Source organism: Morone saxatilis, unplaced genomic scaffold (genome assembly GCF_004916995.1).
Source record: "Morone saxatilis isolate NCDOM2014 unplaced genomic scaffold, NCSU_SB_2.0 Contig21, whole genome shotgun sequence".
NCBI lineage: Eukaryota > Metazoa > Chordata > Actinopteri > Moronidae > Morone > Morone saxatilis.
In genome coordinates this window covers 8,324,985-8,344,688 of record NW_023339774.1, presented here as the reverse complement: position 1 = coordinate 8,344,688, position 19,704 = coordinate 8,324,985, and the positions used below count along the sequence as shown (strand labels likewise).

Genomic DNA, 19,704 nt, shown 5'->3' with positions numbered 1-19,704 from the left:
AATCATAAAATTTGGAGATACATGGTTTTCACACACAAATGTAGTTAAAAAGTACAATATTTCCATCTGAGATTTAGTGGAGTACACGTGTAATGTTTCACAAAATGCAAATAAAACGGGCAAAATAAACATCACTAACAAAAAATATAACAACACACTAGTACTTGTGACCTCTCACCTCGGAGTGACCAAACGAGCAGGCGTTGTGAAGCGGGATCAGACCCCCGTCATCCCTTGCGTGCACATTAGCACCCGTCTGAAGCAAATGGTCCACCACATCTTTCCGGCCAAAACCTGAGAAAAGATCAGAGAGAGTTGAAAGTGGAGAGAGTAGCGGGAACAAGGAGATCAATGTCACAACAACAATGAAGGAAACAGTAGAAACTCTTGCACAAAACTTTTTGGTGCAGGACTGAAACAAATCGCCAACTCTGACAGAACATCTTAGAGAGGTTTCATGATATTCTGTAAATTTATGCCGTTCATTTTATGCCCAGCTTCACTTCTGTTGTATCTGTTTTCAGTTTGATTCCTGCTTCACATTAATAATTAACACCTAACTCTAAATTGCCTTTTTTTTTCTATTTATACATTTTGTTCTGTGAGGCACTTGTAGCAGCTGTTTGGGTGAGTGCTGCACAAGGAAGGCTTGTTATGTCTTCACTACAAACGTGCAGTGAGACTCGAGAGAATCTGTTCTTGTTCAGGCTGCTGAAGGGTAGGAAGGCCTGAGATGTAAAACAGCTGTGCATTTTTTTTATCTTTCTGTCTGCACTGATGAAACTGAATACAGTCAAGTCTGGAACAAGTGAAGATGAGCACTCTGCATAAGTGTGTGTTTGGTCCGCAAACAGGTAGAGATTACAGATTAAAATGAAATCTCACTTTTCGTTGAGATGATGCAGCAGTTTTTAGCTTTAAATATAGCAAGTGTTAAGAAGCATGCGTAGATAAATCTGAGTTGAAACCACCTTGGTTGTTTTGTTGCCGGCATGTCTGCAAACCTTTTGAGGCAGTTTTGGCAAATTTCATCAGATTAATTAATAATTAATAACATTCACCTGCCACAGACCATGACACACAGGTGTGAGGTCACACTGATTACTTGTGCATTTTTCACACATTTGTTTGCCAGGTACCTTATTCTAAAGAGAATACCACAGACTTTAATACAAGACCAGTTTTTTCTTATTTTAGCAATATACACATCACATATGTCACTGCTGTATTGTTTTTTTTCTGTTGGCATTGCATCCATCTCTTAACACAAACAACAACTGTCCAACTACTGTGCAATGTTTGACTCACACACTGAAATGTCAGCCCTGTCCCCTGATTTAAGGTTATTTCTAGGTGTTTAAGACAATTTCCGAATAAAACATTTTCCAACTACTACTGCATATAATAAGTGAATATTCTTTAAAAAAAAAAAAAGAGGAACACAATTAGAGTTACAACAAGGTTAGTAACTCAAACATTGGCACTGCTCTACCCATACACATTGTGTGGTGTCCTTTTGAACTTTCTTATTTTGGATTTCTGGTGTGACTGAGGCCTAAAACATTGGATGGCACATTTAACTTATAGTTTCTGAACAAAGTACTCCTCAAAGCTTTCCTAAGCCAATATCTTGTTATCATTAACATGATTTCATTACACGGGCACCCTGGTTTAATAACACTTTCAACAACTGAGAAAGAGAGATGCTGAATTGATTCTGACAATAGAAATAAAGATTACATTTCTATTTGACAGAAGTGGGCCCAACTAGGTGAATGTTATACATCAAATGTTTCTGAAAATGAACTGGGCTGTGTTCTTTGTTGGGGCATTGCAGCTTCCCTGTGCTGTCTGCCATCTAGCATCCTGATAAGTGTTGTTGTGGTAAAACAACAGCTAGCGGCTCTGCTTATAGCCAACATTAGCTCGCTACTTTCTGCTCACTCCCACCCCCTGAAAGCAGCCCCCCCAGCTGGACTACCAGTCTGCAGAGACTTTAGCTTGTTTGAAAGGTGATTTTCGTTGTGGTTACTGTTACCTGCAGCGAAATGCAGGGGTGTAGATTTGCGTCCTGCCATGTCTTTAGCGTTCACATTCACCGCATCCACGAGTTTCTTCACCCTAGAAACATCCCCGTTTCGACAGGCTTCGAACAGCTCCCTGAACGCCCCGTTTGCACCTCCACCACCGCTGCTGCTGCTGCTACTGCTGCTGCTGCTACCCGGGTTACCGCTGCCCGAGTCGGGCGTAGAGCCGGGGCTGGTCCCGCTACCCTCGGTGGTGGTCGGCGAGCTAGCGCTGCTGCTAGTGCTGCTGCTGCTGCTGGCGGTGAGGGCCAGAGCTGGGGAGGTGGTGGTGGGAGAGGCAGGGGTTACCTCACCGTCAGCTGCGTTCTCCATTGCGCCTCTTTGGGGAAGCGGGGTGACATCGTCGGTGGGTGCCGGCGGAGAGCCAGAGGGGCGCCGCGGGGCGGGGAGGACAGCAGGGAGTTTGGCTGCTGCTGCTGCTGAGAGGTGCGACGAGGCGTCGCCATTTTCACAACACAACAGTCCCCACTAGCAACAAAAACACTGCTGACAATTTCCTGCCCAGGAAAGCCAAACTTCCGCTCAGGCTTACTGGGATAACGTTTACTGGACTGTATCTCCAAAAATGTGTAATAAAGCTTACCAGGACAGTTTAATTAGTGAGTCCTTATGCAGGATTACAGACTAAATACCTTATAAAATGTGGTTTCTTGCCGGTTTACACAGTTTTGTTTAGAACAAATTAATTGGCAGACTATACATTTTAGATATTTGACTTTGTTGAGTGAATATTACATTTGTCTTTTAGCCATTAAGTCTACTATAGCTACAAATCAACAAGGCCACAAAATATACACAAAAAAATATATTTATTTTTTTCGCCCCATGTGACGTAGTGGAGTGATGTCAGCTAGTCTGGCTCAATACAATATCGCCATCTAGTGGAGACCATTGGTAATACATTCAGAACACAGGACCAACAGATTTTCTACATTTATGGGCTACAACATTACACAACAGGTACATGGCAGACAAATTACACAATATTTGGCATTAGACCACTGTATGATGCATTCATATAAAAATACATATGCAAGTCAAACTTTCTGGTTATCTTTGTGCACTTAAAATTCAATTTAAAAGTATGCTCATTGTTATGAAATGTTATTTCATCCTCCTTCTCTTTACAAAAACATTTATTTTAGGTCATTTTGTATTTCAAAATGTCCTTTTCCAGATAATGCCCTTAAAAGATGTACTCCATTTTAACTCGTGTAAATATTCAATTTTCATTCAGAATTGGAAATGATTATTTATAGCTGCATTGAATGCTTGGCAGCAGCCACATTTTACATCTTTGCATGTTCAGATGACTAAAATACTTTAGGTTACACTAGCAATAATTGAAATTAATTAATTTAAAGTGTATCTTGAACTTGAACACTGTCTGCATTAATCCTACAATCAGGAATAAATTACATAATAACCATATTTCTACATTTAAACAGTAGCTCCCCCAACACTTGTACCTGTTGTTACAATAACTCCAACTTCATTACTACTGCTGCAACTACTGCAGACTATTACTTCTAATGTTAATGCTTCTGCTAAGGCTGCCATCACTGCTATAACTGAGTGCACTGCTATTACTGCTGCTGCTGCCTCTAATGCTGCTGCTGGTCCAAAACAGATGACTGAGCTATACTGAAGCCCTTACTTCCTACTTTCTCGACAATTGATATTTGGTAGCACCATTAATATTAGTAGGAGCCTCATGGGGTTCTCTATGGTTCTGAAACAAGTTCAGAATACATCCATACTGCCCAAGCCACTAGGTGACATTAATTTTATTAATTGTAATTTATAGACTACCTGCTGTAAACTCAGTTTTCATAGACACTGCCTCTTTCCCCACCTGGACTATTTCAGTGGTGGAGAGCTGAACAACAGGGATAATGTATAGGTGTTAATTACACATTTACTCACATAGACCACAATATGATTATCATCTTTTTAAATAATCATCTCCCAAGGAGGTTACCATGGAGGTGAGATTGAGGAGCAGGGCAGACTTGAAAACTTGCAATAATTGCACAGGGCCGGGATTGGTCTCAGAGCGAGTAACCACTCATCACACAATCCCTGGCCCAGGTTCACTTTCAGACATATGTCACATTTCTGTCAGTATTTACACAATCTGGCTTGTAAAGCTGTGACAGGGCTTTATAGACTGTTTTAGACAGGTGTTCCCAGTTGGCAATGATGATCCACTGCCCCACCCACCAGGTACCTGAAAAATGGTAAAATAGATTGGCTGGGAAGGGCAGGGGTTATCACAACTGCTATTTGTGGTGGCCTTGCCTCGCCACGCTCCACAAACTGCCAGGATAAGACCCTTGGTTGGTCTCTCATGGTGACAACATCTAAAATAAAGTTATGTTAATACAGATAGGCTACCATTTCTACAGCACAAGGGGTTGTATTTAGCCATTTTCTGCAACTTTATTATTCTACAATACATTTCAGAGGCAATATTGTCTTTTTTTACACTATGCTTATTTAACAGCTGTAGTTACTTTTTCTGAATAAGAATTTATGTTAAAAAAAAGAAGAAAAAAATGTATGACATAAAATAGAATACATTGTTAAAGATTAAACATGTGATTCACTACAGTTTTGGCTTGTGGCTCCTTAAAAAGAAAAAAGCTGTGTGACATTGGGCTCTCATCACTTATTCCAGTGAAAAGTCATCACCGTCATGGGCTTACAAGACAAATAAAAATACAGCTGCAGTGATCAGACATTTGATTCCATTACAAAATTACACATTAGATTATTATACGGCTCGTTCTTAAACAAAATATTCTGCCCTCTCTCCAAAACTTTTAACAAAACGTTTGCTACAGGAAAGGACACGTAATGTTCTGTAATGATCTTTTTAACAATGAAATCATCATTAAATGTCAGTTATTTAAACTGAAGTCTTATTTAGCTGAAGTGACACTAACACATGGTCAGTTCGGGCTTTGAGCTTCAAAGGTTAACTAGTTACATAACTACAGCTTGCATCGAATAAACCTGGTTCAAAAGACTTACAAAAGGGTTTTACAGGATTGCTTTTGTCTTGTCTTTTTTGTTAAGCCAGGTATTATTTACATTAAATTCAAGAATCTGAACTTTGGACTCTTGACTAACAGAAAGTTAATGCTAGCTAATTTCAGAACCAAGGAGGCTTCAAATAAAAAGATAAAAGATAACCTTGAAAGGCTTTAAAATGATCTTAACTGATTAATTCTCTTACCTTTTCCATGCTAAAACAAAACTAGCCACTAGCTAGTAAGCGACTTATACTTTCAGTTTGTAGTTGATGGATGTCCACCACTGACCATTATATATAAATGATGTAATAAATGTATGTATTGTATACATTATTTAATAAATAAATAAATAATAAATATGTTCACTATGATGTTCACACGTTAATTAATGCTAGTGAGTTTTAGAGGTACTTCTTCCTCCTTTCCAGTATTTGTTCAACACTAATCTGGTCTGTAGCATGTACACACCTCAGACTAGAAATACACACATCAAAGTGGAATGATCTTCTCTCAGCAGTAAAGTGAAATGGCATATTTCCAAACTTTTTCACAGCAGCCATTTTGACATGAAACAGTAGGGTAAACACAGCTGTTACCAGTAATAAAGGTTCTTTATAATCAGTTCAAACAGAGGCATGGATTAGTGTCAAGGCTTGGGGGGTAATGGATTACATGTAGGTTAACTGAGTTATGTAATCAGGATACAAAAAAGGGCGACTAATCCGTTACAGTTACAGGGAAAAAATATGTAATCAGATTACAGTTACATTCAAAAAAATAGGATAATAGGATTATTTAGCAGGATTACAATTTCAAAATATATCAATTCTTGTTTTCATTGCATATAGGTAATCCAAAAGTACAGAAGTAATCAAATTAGGTTACTTTAATATTGTGATAGCCTACTTGGATTAGGTTACTGACTACAATTTTTAACAGGTACTTATTTATAATATGATATAATAATTGTATCAGATTACATTTTTAAAGTAATCCTCCCAACCCTGTTAGTTAGTAACAGCTGTGTTGACCCTACTATTTCATGTCAAAATGGCTACTGTGAAAAAGGTCTCACTTTAAGTCCCAAGAGGTATGCTGCTTGCATGGATCTATTGTTAGGTTTATGCTTAGCATCCATATCCATTGATGATGCCTGTTTGTTACTTGAAGAAGCTTAATAAAGTTTAAGAAGCAAAACAAAGGTATTTATCATCTGATAAAATAATAATAATCATCATCTGAAAAGAGGTGGTATTCCATATTCAAGCTCTCTCAAGCATCAAGGCAAAGCCAAGTATGTTCACTGCCCGTATTATTTGATATTATTTGATAGTTAAGATGGACCAAATAACATTTTTCTGGTCCCCTTTGCCCTGTTTCAGCCACAGATACTGTATCTGTGTCTGTCTGTCTGTCTGTCTACCTGCAGTATAAGGCCACAAGGTGGAAGCATAGATCACCTCTTCCTCTCTCTCTGTCTCTCTCTCTCTCCATCCCAATGGCACGAGCCGTCCAGTGTCACTCACTCGCAGCTCGTGCAGATCGGACTGTTCGGGCATGCGGCATTTGTTTCCTTTCCTCAGTTCAGTTCAGTGGGAGCATGAGCGCCGCCAGCACGCACTGAGGCGCCCGGCTCGGAGCAACGGAGGCGCGGAGCCCGGCACAGGTGAGCGTGTGGATGTGACATTTCTTTCTAAAAGTTTGACAGACAGAAAGAAGAAAGGTGGAAGAGATGTTTGTTAGAGGACTTTCAGCTTGTGGAGTTGAACTGGAAACACACCGCTACTGTCCAGGTGATATGACTTAGAATAAGTAAAATTGAGAGCTCTATTTTATCTGATTAGTTGCTTGTAAGAGACAGTTCACAGTGTTTTATGACCAACCAAGAGTCCTGTATTCTTCTAATCACATGTAGTTATTGAAGGTATAGTTATTGGCAAATGGTGGCAAGTCTGAGTGGCGAATTCATCTACTCTTCTTCCTCCTCCTTGTTTAATATGCAGTCATCAAATGAGGTGCACTTCATTTTGGCTCATTTTAAAATTATCTTTAATTTATAGACTCAGTCATAGGCCTAATCACTACTACTTTTAATGCAGTTTATGGATTACTATTTTCATGTTTATATACAGTTTCATGAATTACTATATATTTATAAATATATATCAACCTACTTGTAAACAGAAAGACCATTGAATTTGATGGTCATTATAATTAAGCTTACTTGTTTTTTCCTTGGGACATCAGTTTTATACTATCAGTCTGTAAACTATGAATTTACCTATTCCATTAGCCGATGCCCCTAATTTATCCACTTGTAGTGGTACTATTTCTTATTTTCTTTAAGTAACAACACATGTAACAGTACAGTTGCTGAGACTTCAATACAGACAGGTATATTTAAAACATTTTAGATACAATTAATTCAGCTTTTAGAAAAAAAAGTTTATCTGTCAATGGGCTATACAGGCAGAAAGCATAAACACAGGTACAAATTGTAAGATGATTAACCCCAGAATAAGTGCTTAATCTTTAGTGGAACTTTAAGTCTTATCACTTGTTTTATGGGAGGTGTGTCCATCCGAGAGTACGGATGGGTAAACATACAGTAGATGTGCGTAATAGGTGAAAAAACAGCAGTTCTGAGGGGGACAAGAGGAGGAGAGTTCAGGGGCATCTGCCCAGTCACTCCTGGGTCTGTTGTTCCACAGAAAGAGTTTGTTTCACGTCAGCGTCTCCAAAAATGTTTGCTGGCTGTCAGGACACATGAAAAGGTCTGCCGTTGTTCAATTATCCCGAACACAGTGAACTGATTGCTGACATTTCATCGCAGACCTGCTCGCGTTTCTCCTTCCTTGTTACTTTATTACAGTGTAGTTTGTCTATTGGAACCTGACCACCACCCCCCACCCCTCCTACACACACACACACACACACACAGACAGACACCACACACACACACACCTAATACTGTATCCACAAAGAAGCTCATGTATACACACACGCCATGTATTGATGCAAATGCACTTCAGCAGGGGCAGGCCGCTGCTGCTGCTGCTGTATATTTGGCTGCTTTTCAATTGATTAAGCTTTTAATTGACTGTAAACATTGTAATAGTACCGTACAACAGTAACTGCCCTGATACACAGTAGATTGCACTGTTTACACTATGTGAGCATGTGTGTGTGTTTGTCTTTGAGAGGAGATAAAGAGAGGGATCAAAACAGAGAAAGGCTGAGTGGCAGTTTTTTGACAAGTTGTGAAAAGCAATTTTGAATTCTGGGAAATGTTGTGAACATGTAAGACTGTAATGTCCCAAGTAGACTGACATTCAAATATTTTAATATTCTAGTTAGTAAAGTGGCAAGTGCACAAACATTTATCTCCAAGTCTGTTTTTTAAATTCCTTAAACCTTAGGCAACCAGCTAGTGTTAAATGTAACACTAATTTACTGAAAACAAAAATAGAGTTTTCCAGTCTCACTGAGGTACACCTCTGTTCCTTGTTTTCTGAGTGCACATCTGTCTTAAAATATCCTTCAGCTTACCATTAGGCGACTAATATAGAAATGTTGGCTCCAATTTACACAAATACACGTCACACACGTCCTATAGTAGTGAGACATGCAGATAGATAACAATTGTCAACAAGAATGTTGGCAACAAGAACGAGCCAGAAGAAGAAGATTATGTATTAATAATGTGCATACTCAGCCCAGTATCCCTAGGAATTACATCCCTATTGGATGGTTCCACATATTGCAATTCACATTCAGTGCCAATGCAGAAAGTGCATTTTCTATACCACTGTTTTGAAAATAAACTTCTAAGTAAGTTCAGTGTCAAAATAACGTCTTACTGACATACATTGTCTGTTTTTTGGAGAACATTGATTGCACATAGACGATCAATTCGTGAGATTTCATCCAGGACGTTGTTTTCATGGAGGATGAGGCAATTTGGAATATAATAGGTATTTGGCTAGTAAAATGGCAGATGTGGACAGTGGATTTAGTGCCTCGTTCACTGATCTCACTTGAAATTTTTCCCATTTTAGTGATGTAATCAAACAAAATCAAAATGACATGGCAGCTCAACAAGACTACCATGATAACCCATAGCCCATAGCCTGCAGTCTTTGCTAAAGCATAAAGTATTACAGATATTAAGAGTGGATAACTTATATTTAGTTGGACTGAAACATGTCTGAGCTATCACATGGGGTGCAGCATTTTCAAATAAGGCTGATGTGCTGGTGTCATCCAATAGCAATTCCCTAGGCCACTGTTTAAATCCCCTCTCTGGTAATAAATCACTTTCCCTTGACATGGCCCCTATTTTCAGTAAATGTTGTCCCAACCAGCATTAGCTTGCCAACATCCTTTGGCTTGTCCACATGTACAAAACCTATTACAAGTAGTCCACACTGGGAAATCCTTTAAACACGCAGCATTGGTCCTATTCAGCATTGAGAATAAGCAATAGAAGAATTAATAGGTCCTCATTACTCATCTTCCCTTAAGTTGTTTCCCAGGAATAAATAGTCCCAACTGTATAACTCCTGGCAGCATCTGGGAAGAAGACAAAGTAAATAAAAGTCCATTTGTGAAAACAAGCAGTCATGCTGATTCCCCAACATTAAACATGTATTATTATTTATTTATCAAAAGTTGAATCTGGATAAAAGTTTAATTAGATTTTGATTATCGTAGAAGAAAATAAGCAGGCCTGCCTTATCCAAAAAATGAAACACTAAGCAAGGCACAAATCCAAAACTGGCTAGCAGCCCTTAAGCAGACTGATATCCCTGGCCACTTTTCAGGTATGAGCATCTGTAAATGAATCAGGCAGGTGAAACAAACTGGTGTTGAGAGACAGCGAATGTACTTAAGTAACCTACCCCCGACAAATGAAGGCAAAACTGTTTATTAGTCACAGAGAAGGTGATTTTGGGTGTTAGCCCTGATCTCTGTCTCTACCAGAAATAGTTAACTTCTCGCCCACTGTGCTGTCCTTATTAGCCACTCCCTGTAGACATTTACGAGAGAGCCACCTCCTTCAGGCTAATTTTAGGCCGTCTGTACCAATGCCAACTCATTAGCCTGATTCCCAGTGCAAGCCAGGCCTTATTCATTATCAGCGTCACCTCACCCAAAGCAACACATCAATCTATACTTTTTGCCTCTTGGTTATCAATGGAGATAAGTTATCTTACATTATGGGCAGTAGTAAATTCAACATAATGCTGTCAATATTGATATAAGTTCTTTGTTTTGGGTCTATTGCGATACAGTATGGAAAAATATATATCTTCTGTAGGATATGGAAGTCATTCAGGCTTATCTCCCCTTTATGCTCTTAAAGGCTATATCAGAGCTTATTAGAGAGCCATTTAGAGCTGTTTATTTTATCCCATATGAACAAACAAGTGTAACCCTACCCACTGAGATACACCTACACCTGTGCTAGTGCTTGCAGGTCTTGGCGTAGAAAGGAGAAATGTGGCATTGCTTTAGCAATACTCTTGGAAGCCAGAATGTTTGTTTGTTTAATAGGTTGAATTTTTTGGCTGATGTATGACAGACTACAATAGCTATTTTTGTATCACTTTTACACTCCAAAAAGGGATACAAGGTAGTGCTGACAGTATTAATTGATTCATTCATGCATCAATTTAGACTGAACTGAAGTTAACTTTATTTGTTGCAGTCCCTCTCTGCATTGTACCAGCGTAGTGAACAGGGGTTTCTCACTTGACTAATAAGAACGTTTGAGGACAGGTCGGGTTTATATTTCACATACTACTGAACAAACACAGAGCCCAGTTCCTCCAAAGCGAGTCCAGCTGTCATTGTGTGCAGAAGTGAGAACCTTTGGCTACAAGCCCACCACAGTGATTTAGCTGTTAGTATGTTTATCTCTGAATGCGACTTGAGTTATTACTTTTCAAGCATGTGTTGGAAAGTCCCGAATCATTGTTGGCCATCTATTTCTGCTACAAGTTCCTTAATGAAAGAAGCAGGTAGAAGAATGACAGTGTAGGGTTTCTTTTCTAGAGGAACAAGGAAGACTTTTCTTCTTCTTTTTTCTGTTTGGATGATGAGTTGAATGAGACCTTTTATACCGTGAGATGAGATTACTTTAAACAGTCTGTTGCACATCCTGTTTAGTGCTGGACCAAAGTTCAGTTAAATATTATCACATTTAAAATTTCTGTGAAATAAGAATTGTAAAATGTGTAGATAGGAGTTTTATTTGAATAATTGAACTCAAGTATGTTGAAAGGTCATGCAAAGCATTAGGTTAAACATTACAAATCCGAAAGAGTTAACAAAGAGGGACTGGCAACATTTTAAATAGTTGCTTTTAGCATTAATATTGTTTGATCTGGCTTGAAATCTTTATTGCTTTTTAAGCTTTTTGTTGTTATTGTTTTTCTTTTTTAATTGATTGGCATATACTTTTTTTCCTTGAATGTATTTTAAGCACAATTTCCCAGCAGTGTGTGTGTGCAGGAGGAGATATTGATGTGGACAGTGGTGCTATGAGAAAGTGGAAAACTGATCAGTCCTAACTAAATCCATGGGGAGGCACAGGCTGGGTGATGGCCTGGGTAGATGCTTTATTTCCACAGCCTGCCTGTCTTTCACATTTGTGCACATGTAGCTGTGTGTGTGTGTGTGTACATGGACTTCCATGCACATGCTTGTGTGTCATTCACTTTATTCTGTAGTCATTCTCCGTTTACCCCCATCATCCAGTGAGCTGGCACCCTTATTGTGACAAGCCCAGAACGCTCAATTACCCGCTCACAACCCATTACCCTCACCCACACGGCTTTATTCAGAAGACACACTCCATCCACTCAGAGTTGCATCTTGCTCATGCGTGCAGCGGGCTAGTGTCTTTTAGTGCATCCATGTGAGCGCATGGAAAAGTCAGTGCTTCTTCACTAAGGGAGAAAATGAGGAATAATTAAGGGTTTTTGAATATTCAGTAATTGGTCTGAGGATAACACTATTGGTCTGAGGATAGGTTTGAGGCTTTGTTCAACCTTGTTGGAGCAGCAGACGCTCTCTGCTGCATAGCGTGTGTATGGACGATTAAAATGTTGACTTGTGACTTTTTGGGAATATTGTTTATTTGGATTCCCTTTAGTTGTTACCTTGACAACAACTACTCTTCCTGGGGTCCATATAAAGAAAATAGAGTATAATCACATGCAGTCATAGTGACGTGCAGAAAGAGATTGTAGATGAAAATAATTTCTGTATTTCAAAATTGAAGGAATTGGGGGTGGCTCTTTTCTGACATTATGTCTGAGCTTTAAGTGTTTGTCATAGTAAACAAAACTCTATTGAGTTTTTAATAGTTTAAATAACTTGGGATAACTTATCCCTCTTTTTTATTTTAGCTGCCAAATATGGTCTTTAAACTGGAAAAAGTGTCTTCAGATGCTGCCTGGTCATTCAGCTGCTTCTTACACAGATTAGTAGTTTATAGAAACCCACTAGATTAACTGTCCTGTTTGCACATCATATACCACATTTACAGAGCTTATGAACAAAAGTTGTCATGTATTTAAACTAATGTAATCTTTTTTTCCCCTTTTGGTTTAAGATAATAGGTTAATGCTCAGCAGACTTTGTCCAACTAGATCTGTCATTACAGCAACTATTACAGGCCGACTCCGCACAAGGTTGTAAATTCAAGGTGCGCTGCTGTCACTGCAGAAACATTCCTCGCCCTGCACCTATAGATGAATTATTGTGTCCATTTTTAGTGACTAATATAACAACAGTAATTAGTTTAGTTCTCTGGTAGATTTTTTTCTTGGGGAAAAAAACATTCCTGCTTTATGTTGAGGAAGATTTGGGCAGTAATGCATTACTTAAAGACACTTTACAGTAATGTGATTACTTTTCCAATAACAAGTAGGGTGAGGGACAGGTAACACAGGGAATGGGTAAAGCTCTGTTAATGTAACACTTTGGGAGTCGCTTCTTCGCTGTCTGACCAGGAGTTTCATAGAGAGATGATACCAGTTTGGTCTCTCTGTGTCCAGTGGAGAGACTGGTTCAGGACATGTTAGCTTGGTGTGGGGTCTGCAAGTGTGGGGAAGCAGCCAGCCTCCACCAAAAGAGGAGAAATTTGCCTTCTGGTAACTCCAAGTTGTATTTATTTGTTGTGTGTTCATAGCCAGCTTGCTAACATCAGCCAAAAATTAATCAATTGTTTAAAGCTGGAGGGTGTGTGAACCCTCCGCAACTTTACTGTCAGGATGGGACTCTGCAGTGTTTTATATTTCTACATGTTTAATACAGAAGATTTGATGAGTTTCTGTGTGTGTGTGTGTGTGTGTGTGTGTGTGTGTGTGTGAGAGAGAGGTTTTGAAGTTTAAATGTGGTAGTTGCCTTCCTTGGGTAAACACAATGTGCAGCTGTGTAACAAAGTAATGCAAATAGCCTAATGTATCTAATTATTTTCGCTATTGAGTAATTAATAACGTGTTGTACTTCTACCTTTTTCGATTACTAATATGTAATGAGCAATCGATTACATTTTTCAAATATCCTACCCTACATTCGAACTTGGTTGCTAGCAAGAGCATTGACAGGTGATCCCTGGGCATTGCAGTGAAGAAAAGCATTTACAAGCACTGAGTAACAAAGATGGAGACGTAAAAACAAGGCTCTGAGAGAATACTGTATTTGTGTTTGTCTGTAATTGTTTTTCCACAGATGGTATTCAGTGACTTTCAGTACATTCTAAATGCTCTTTCCACCGCAGATTTAAGATTATAATGTGCATTGGCTGCAGTCTTAGAGTTATGTGTTACATGGTCCTACTGAAGAGGCATTTGCATTCCAACCAGGGAATGTGTGTGCATGTGTTGTGTGTTGGTGTGCTTGCTGCTACTGGTGGTGGGGAGTTATTTCATGGTTTTGATTGGCATCCCAAACCAATTGGTTCTTGAGCAAACTTTACATGTTTTGTCATTTCTCCAGTTCCTCTGTTTCCTGCTGCTGTTTTCAGTTACCAAAGTACTGTAGAATCAAAACTCCCTGGCTCAGTCAGTGTGTGTGTGTGTGTGTGTGTGACGGAGAGAGAGAGAGAGAGAGAGAGGATGGTGTGTATGCTTTTGGCTGATCATTGCTGACTTAAACTGACAGGGGTTCTGCTTCCTGTTTTGTACTCTTTGAGTTCTGCAGCCGTGCAAAATATAAACGTCATCTTTCCACAAGATCCAAGTCAATCGAGGTGAAGAGCCTCTCAACTTGTGAGTGTGTGATCTATCTGCCTTCTTCATAATGCAAATGTGATCTGAATATCAATTTGTTTTTTTAAAGTTTCAAGAGACATGAAACAGATTATGTTTTCACTGAAGTATGTGAAAGTAGCGACATTTTGATCCCAGTGAGTTGGGAGGAAGTGTTAGGGATTAGGGACACTAAAAATATTTACTTTATGAAAGGTTTACTTTGGTTGCCCATTACAGTTCTTTTTTCAGCTATTTCTCTAATGTTGTAAGGACTTTGCATGTTCTGAAAGGTGGAAAATGAAAGCGGTAGGGAAAGAGTGCAAATAAGTGGCAGCATCTGTGGGAAAGGTATAGTCCTGATGACTGATTCGGTCACGCCTGTGGTTTCTCCTTTAACTTTCCTCAGTTGGGGACCAGTTAGGAGCAAGCTGATGAGCTAAATTTGAACTTGTGCAAGGTGTCTGGATGGTTCTTTAAAGACTAATTTAAATCTCAGGAACAAACACATTGGGCTTCTGTGCGAGGCTCCAAGTGCATTTGGAAAAAGAAGCTCGCCGTTCAGTGGTGTTTGCAGATCTTAACATTTGAGTAAGTAACACCTCCACCCGTGAGTTATAATCATACCACCCATTAACATTTGGCAAATGATTAAAGACACACTCCAAAAATATTGACAGAACTAAAAGAAAAGAAGCAAGGGCTTTTCTTCTTTGTGCCTTCAGTTCACAGTAGAAAATGTACACACTCACAATAACAGCGAAGTAGACCAGAGTCCAATGCAGTTTTACAGAACAGCTTGAGGAGTGCTTATTTTCGTGACAGTCGTGATCGTACTGTGCCATTGCTTTCACTCTCTCCTCCTGCACAAGCTGCATGCATGCAGTATACATGTAGGAATCACCAAATGAAGTTTTGTTATCGTCAAAAAATCCCATAAAAAGACTAAAACCAACACTGTGCTTCTCAATACTTTAAAACGTCTTTAGTCTGTGGAACTCGACCTATTTATGATTTACATCTTCAGTAGGAACCAGTGGACTTGGTTCCTTTTTTAAAAACATAAATATATAATTTCATTATATACAAGGCTAAATTATTTCCTAAAGCAGGTGGACGCTGTAGTTTTAGCAAACATTACTTATAATTGTGAATTCTTTGGGGACTGTTTTCAGTGGCGGATTAATACACATTTGGTGCTCTTGTGAGTATTTATGGCACCAGGACAGTGAATTTGGAACTCAAAATAAACTGCAGTGGCCATGTTCATGGTAATGAATGAACATGACCCGGTGTAACAGCGTGGCTCGTTGATGTGTTTCGATTGATTATTATTTAATTGTTTTTTGACACAGCGGAGTTCGGTGGCACAGAGGAATATGCTTGAAAAACATAAATACGTATCTTTTCGAATTCCGCCTGTTCAGCAACTACTTCACAAACACTACACTCACTTTATAGCACAGCTTCTGGCGAGAGCATCTGCGGCTGCCCGGCAGTAGTTTGTTTAAGCCTTCCTTACTCAAACATTTAAAATTACAAGAGGACAGTCTGCAGAGCATGATACCTCTCAGTCTCCTTGGCAACAGGATCAAAGACTCCTCCTCCACATACAAACAAACAATTGTGCATATGAACACACACACAGACAGTTCAGCCCTCTCACAATCCGTGGTGTGATATTATGTGAGAATTATTTACTTCCCACCTGACAAGGAAACAAATGAGTGGAGAGTTAAAGAGTGTTTAACTCTGCTGCGTTTGTTGTTTTAAGAGTCATACAGTGGTCACCGCACACTACTGCTTTATCAGATTAATATGTTTAGCAACTTTAAAACTTTTGTTACATCAATAAATTATTTCATCACACACTCTGTTGAGAGTCAGCACAAATTATTCATCTTTGGATTTTTTTTGCACTTGCTGAAAAACCATTGTTTATGTAGTGTGACATTTTGCTTGTGTGTGTGTGTGCAGGTTTTGTGTGGCATAAAGTGCAATAACAATGGCCGCATGAATGATTAGAAAACAGGGTTACAGAGGAGGAATAAAGAGGGAGAGCGAGGAGTGCTTTGTGCCCAGAAAAGGAGGAAATACTCAAGTCCTGATGTAAAAGTAAAAATAGCCTAATAGAGTGATTCCATGTAAAAGTATTCAAGTGCAAGCAAAAAAATAACCGTGCTTTGGTGTCTTAAGGATTGCCTAATATCTCAAAGTGTTTTCACTGACCTCATGACACACTTATTGAGAGTTGGAGGCTGATATGCTGTATATAAAATAGTCCTTTGGCAGACATAATTCAAAACATAATGAATGACTTCTTGTCCATTTTCCCTCTTCATGGATGTCACATTTTTTTCTACAGTATCCTCGTTTGAATAAAAATAATCTGCATTCTCAATTAAACACTCTTATACCTTTTAACAATTCCTGTTGTCAATGACCGTCAACAGGAATTGAGTGATGCGGTGGCATGGCTAGTCTGATTATAATGTGATAGCATCAGGAGGAAACTACATCTCCTATGGGATGTCTTTGACAGAAACATAAACTTTGTCTTGCATCAAGTAGAGTCAGTTATTCAGACATGCATCAGGTAGGCAGTTTGTGCAGCCCTGTAGATCAGGAAGTTTCCCAGATGGCGAGCGAGCATCTTCTAATTACAGCTCTCATCAGATGAGTCAGTCAGTCCTCCTACATCGTCTGTCTGCCTGTTTGTTTTTGTTTATCAGTTAGTCTCAGTCCACATCTATCTGTTTATCAAATATTGCTTTCCAACAGTATTTCATAAACAAATATACATATATACAAACATATAGATGTGTTAATGTCTTGACTTGAACTGATCTTTGTTATTAGCCTTTGCTCCTCCTGACTTGAGATGGCTTATATTGCTGGTTTGTTCACTTTTGAACAAGTGAGGGAAATGATGCTGAAGCTAATGACAGTGCAAGTTGACTCCAGCAGGGCACTGTGTGTGTACTTTCATATGCCACAGATTCATGCCACTGCAGTGACTTTTGGCTGGGATTTTCAGCCAATGAGATTATTTATTTCTTTTTCTAGAGCAGCACTACCTCAGTCTGTATGTCTGCCTGTTTCTTTTTTAGGCAATAGTGGTGTGGCTATATGCATGCCAGTGTTGCTCGGTCAGTCTACCGCTTTGGCCCAAATTGAAATAACAGTAACAATAACTTTTGGATGCATTTCTTGAAATTTGATCGGCGCTACATTTTGTACATACATTCATGGTTACCAGACGATGAATCCTACTGACTTTTACTTTAGTGCCACTGTGAGTTTTAGATTTATGGTTATAGATCAAATGTTTCAGCAGCTATTGGATGGTCTTCCACACCAAGAACAATAACTATAACAACAACTATGAATATATTGTTCTAAAAATCTCTCTAACTCAAGTGGGAGTCCACATCGCGACTATAATGACGACAGCGGCAAAGGATATCGTTGGGATCACTTTAAGAGCAATTTGATGAACAATATTGTTGTATACGACTTATTAAACACTTATATAACCATACATAACTTTACATAACATAATTTCAGCCTTCTGAAGTTAGTCCTCTTTTTATTTTCTTATTTTTTACCAAAGTATGAGTAAGGTTTGTTTTCAAAGGACTACAGCTCTCATAGCAGAGTGTTGGATTCTCCTAACTCCTCTTATCATTGGAAAACAGTGTGAACCCATATCCTTCTGATTTCCTTTTTGTTTCTGTACAGCAGTAATAGGTCATAAAAAGATGTACTTTTTCCTATTAAGTTGCTGACCTAGCTGGACCGTGCAATGAATGCTTGGGGCTGCTGTTTACACAATGTTATCATTCATCAATGTGGAGGATCACTTGGTTATAGTTATAGTTATTGCTGTGCAGAGGTTTAGTCTGGTTTCTCTCTCCATTTACAGTGATGCCATTCAATCAGCTTTACTGACATGATGCACAGTATAGTTTTAGTATATATTTCTAAGGCTTTGAATCTATGAGGGTCAATGGGTGATTTGACAGCTAAGATATGATTAAAAAATGAAATAAACAAACCAAATAAATTGTTTTTTTATAGTAATAGTGAAACTATAGCTATGGGTAACTATGGGTTAGACAGGACACAAAATAGGGAAAAAGCCACCTAGTCTCTTCCTGCTCACGGCTCTCCAGAGTTCATTCTGTTCAGTTCAACTTCGTGTCAGTCAGATGTGAAATGGACACGGTGAGCTGTGAAAACACGCCTCCCTGGACACACATCACACAGGAGAACCACAGCAACCTGTCAGAAACACGGCTCCTCTCCCTTCTCGCTCTCTTTTTTCTGTCTCCCTTCTTTTTTTCGTATCGTTGAAATTCAGATTGAGCAAATATTTTTTCATTCCTTACATTCCGACGTGTGAGTAACCGAGTGAGCAACTGAGTACGGTAGTGGGTAGTGTTAGTTTTGTTGTTCAGTGATGAATCCTGTGTGTGAGAGAGAGCAAGAAAATAATGCTGCAGTTTCATTTACGGACCATTTAGGATGCAAACAGTAATCGTTTTTAGTCATTTTTCAGTATGCTATTGAAAACTGGGTTTGTAATGAGAATGCCAAGCTGAATGAACAACATCCAATCTGTGCACCATTGTTGAGCGGAATTATTCCTTCAGCAACTTGACATTTAATTATATTTACTGTTTGTATAATCAGTGTTTTTGTATCCTAATCATGGATGCGGGTAGAGGCCCAAATGCCCAAGGGGTCATGGGCCCCTAAAGGTCTCAGTGCACTTAAAATGACCTCTTATAACATTTGTTTAATGGCCAGGTGTGTGGAGGCATGGAAGTGAGCGGGATTTCTACTTTTTTGAGCTCTTTTTATCCATCGCTCCCAAAGAACGGCTTCAGTCACTTCTCATATGTATCATGGAGTGCAACACAATGAATGCCTTAAAGTAGAAACTGATTTGGATTCTAAAGTAAATGTTTGGCATGGTCAGCTTCTCTGCATGCTTGCTAACTAGCTCTCACAGACTTTAAACAGCAGCATGTGGCGTTCACTTGACATCCAAAGATGGCGGTAGCATTTTATAATCTGTCCATGGTCCTTTATGTGTTCAGAAAGTGAACTTAATATCTTTCTTCCCCTTGTACATACATATAATAATGTTTGCTCTTCAGCCAAGTACAGTGACACTTTATTGTAATCTATCTGGCTTGTGTCCTTCCTGTGCTCCCCTCGAGGAAGTCGAGTCGTTGATAGAAAACACCCTGAACTTTCCTTGTCTTGTCTTGTTTGATTTCAATTTCAGCTCAATTTTCAAGACATTCGAAC

At 39.0% G+C, this 19,704-nt stretch overlaps 2 protein-coding genes across 2 annotated transcripts in view; one reads left to right on the top strand and one right to left on the bottom strand.

Annotated features, from left to right (window-relative positions):
• LOC118332475 (poly [ADP-ribose] polymerase tankyrase-1-like) overlaps nt 1–2,533 on the bottom strand; it is a gene marked incomplete in the record, with an annotated part of 81,481 nt that extends 78,948 nt beyond the window's left edge. The window contains 3 exon segments of the mRNA XM_035667779.1: nt 179–294; nt 2,039–2,461; nt 2,464–2,533. Coding sequence (XP_035523672.1) covers nt 179–294; nt 2,039–2,461; nt 2,464–2,533 — 609 coding nt within the window.
• Nucleotides 2,534–6,668: 4,135 nt separating this feature from the next.
• Nucleotides 6,669–19,704, top strand: part of LOC118332605 (5-hydroxytryptamine receptor 4-like) — a 19,432-nt gene continuing 6,396 nt past the window's right edge. Inside the window, exon 1 of the mRNA XM_035667977.1 lies at nt 6,669–6,791. The gene's annotated coding sequence lies outside the window, so the exon portion shown is untranslated. The remainder of the gene's footprint in view (nt 6,792–19,704) is intronic.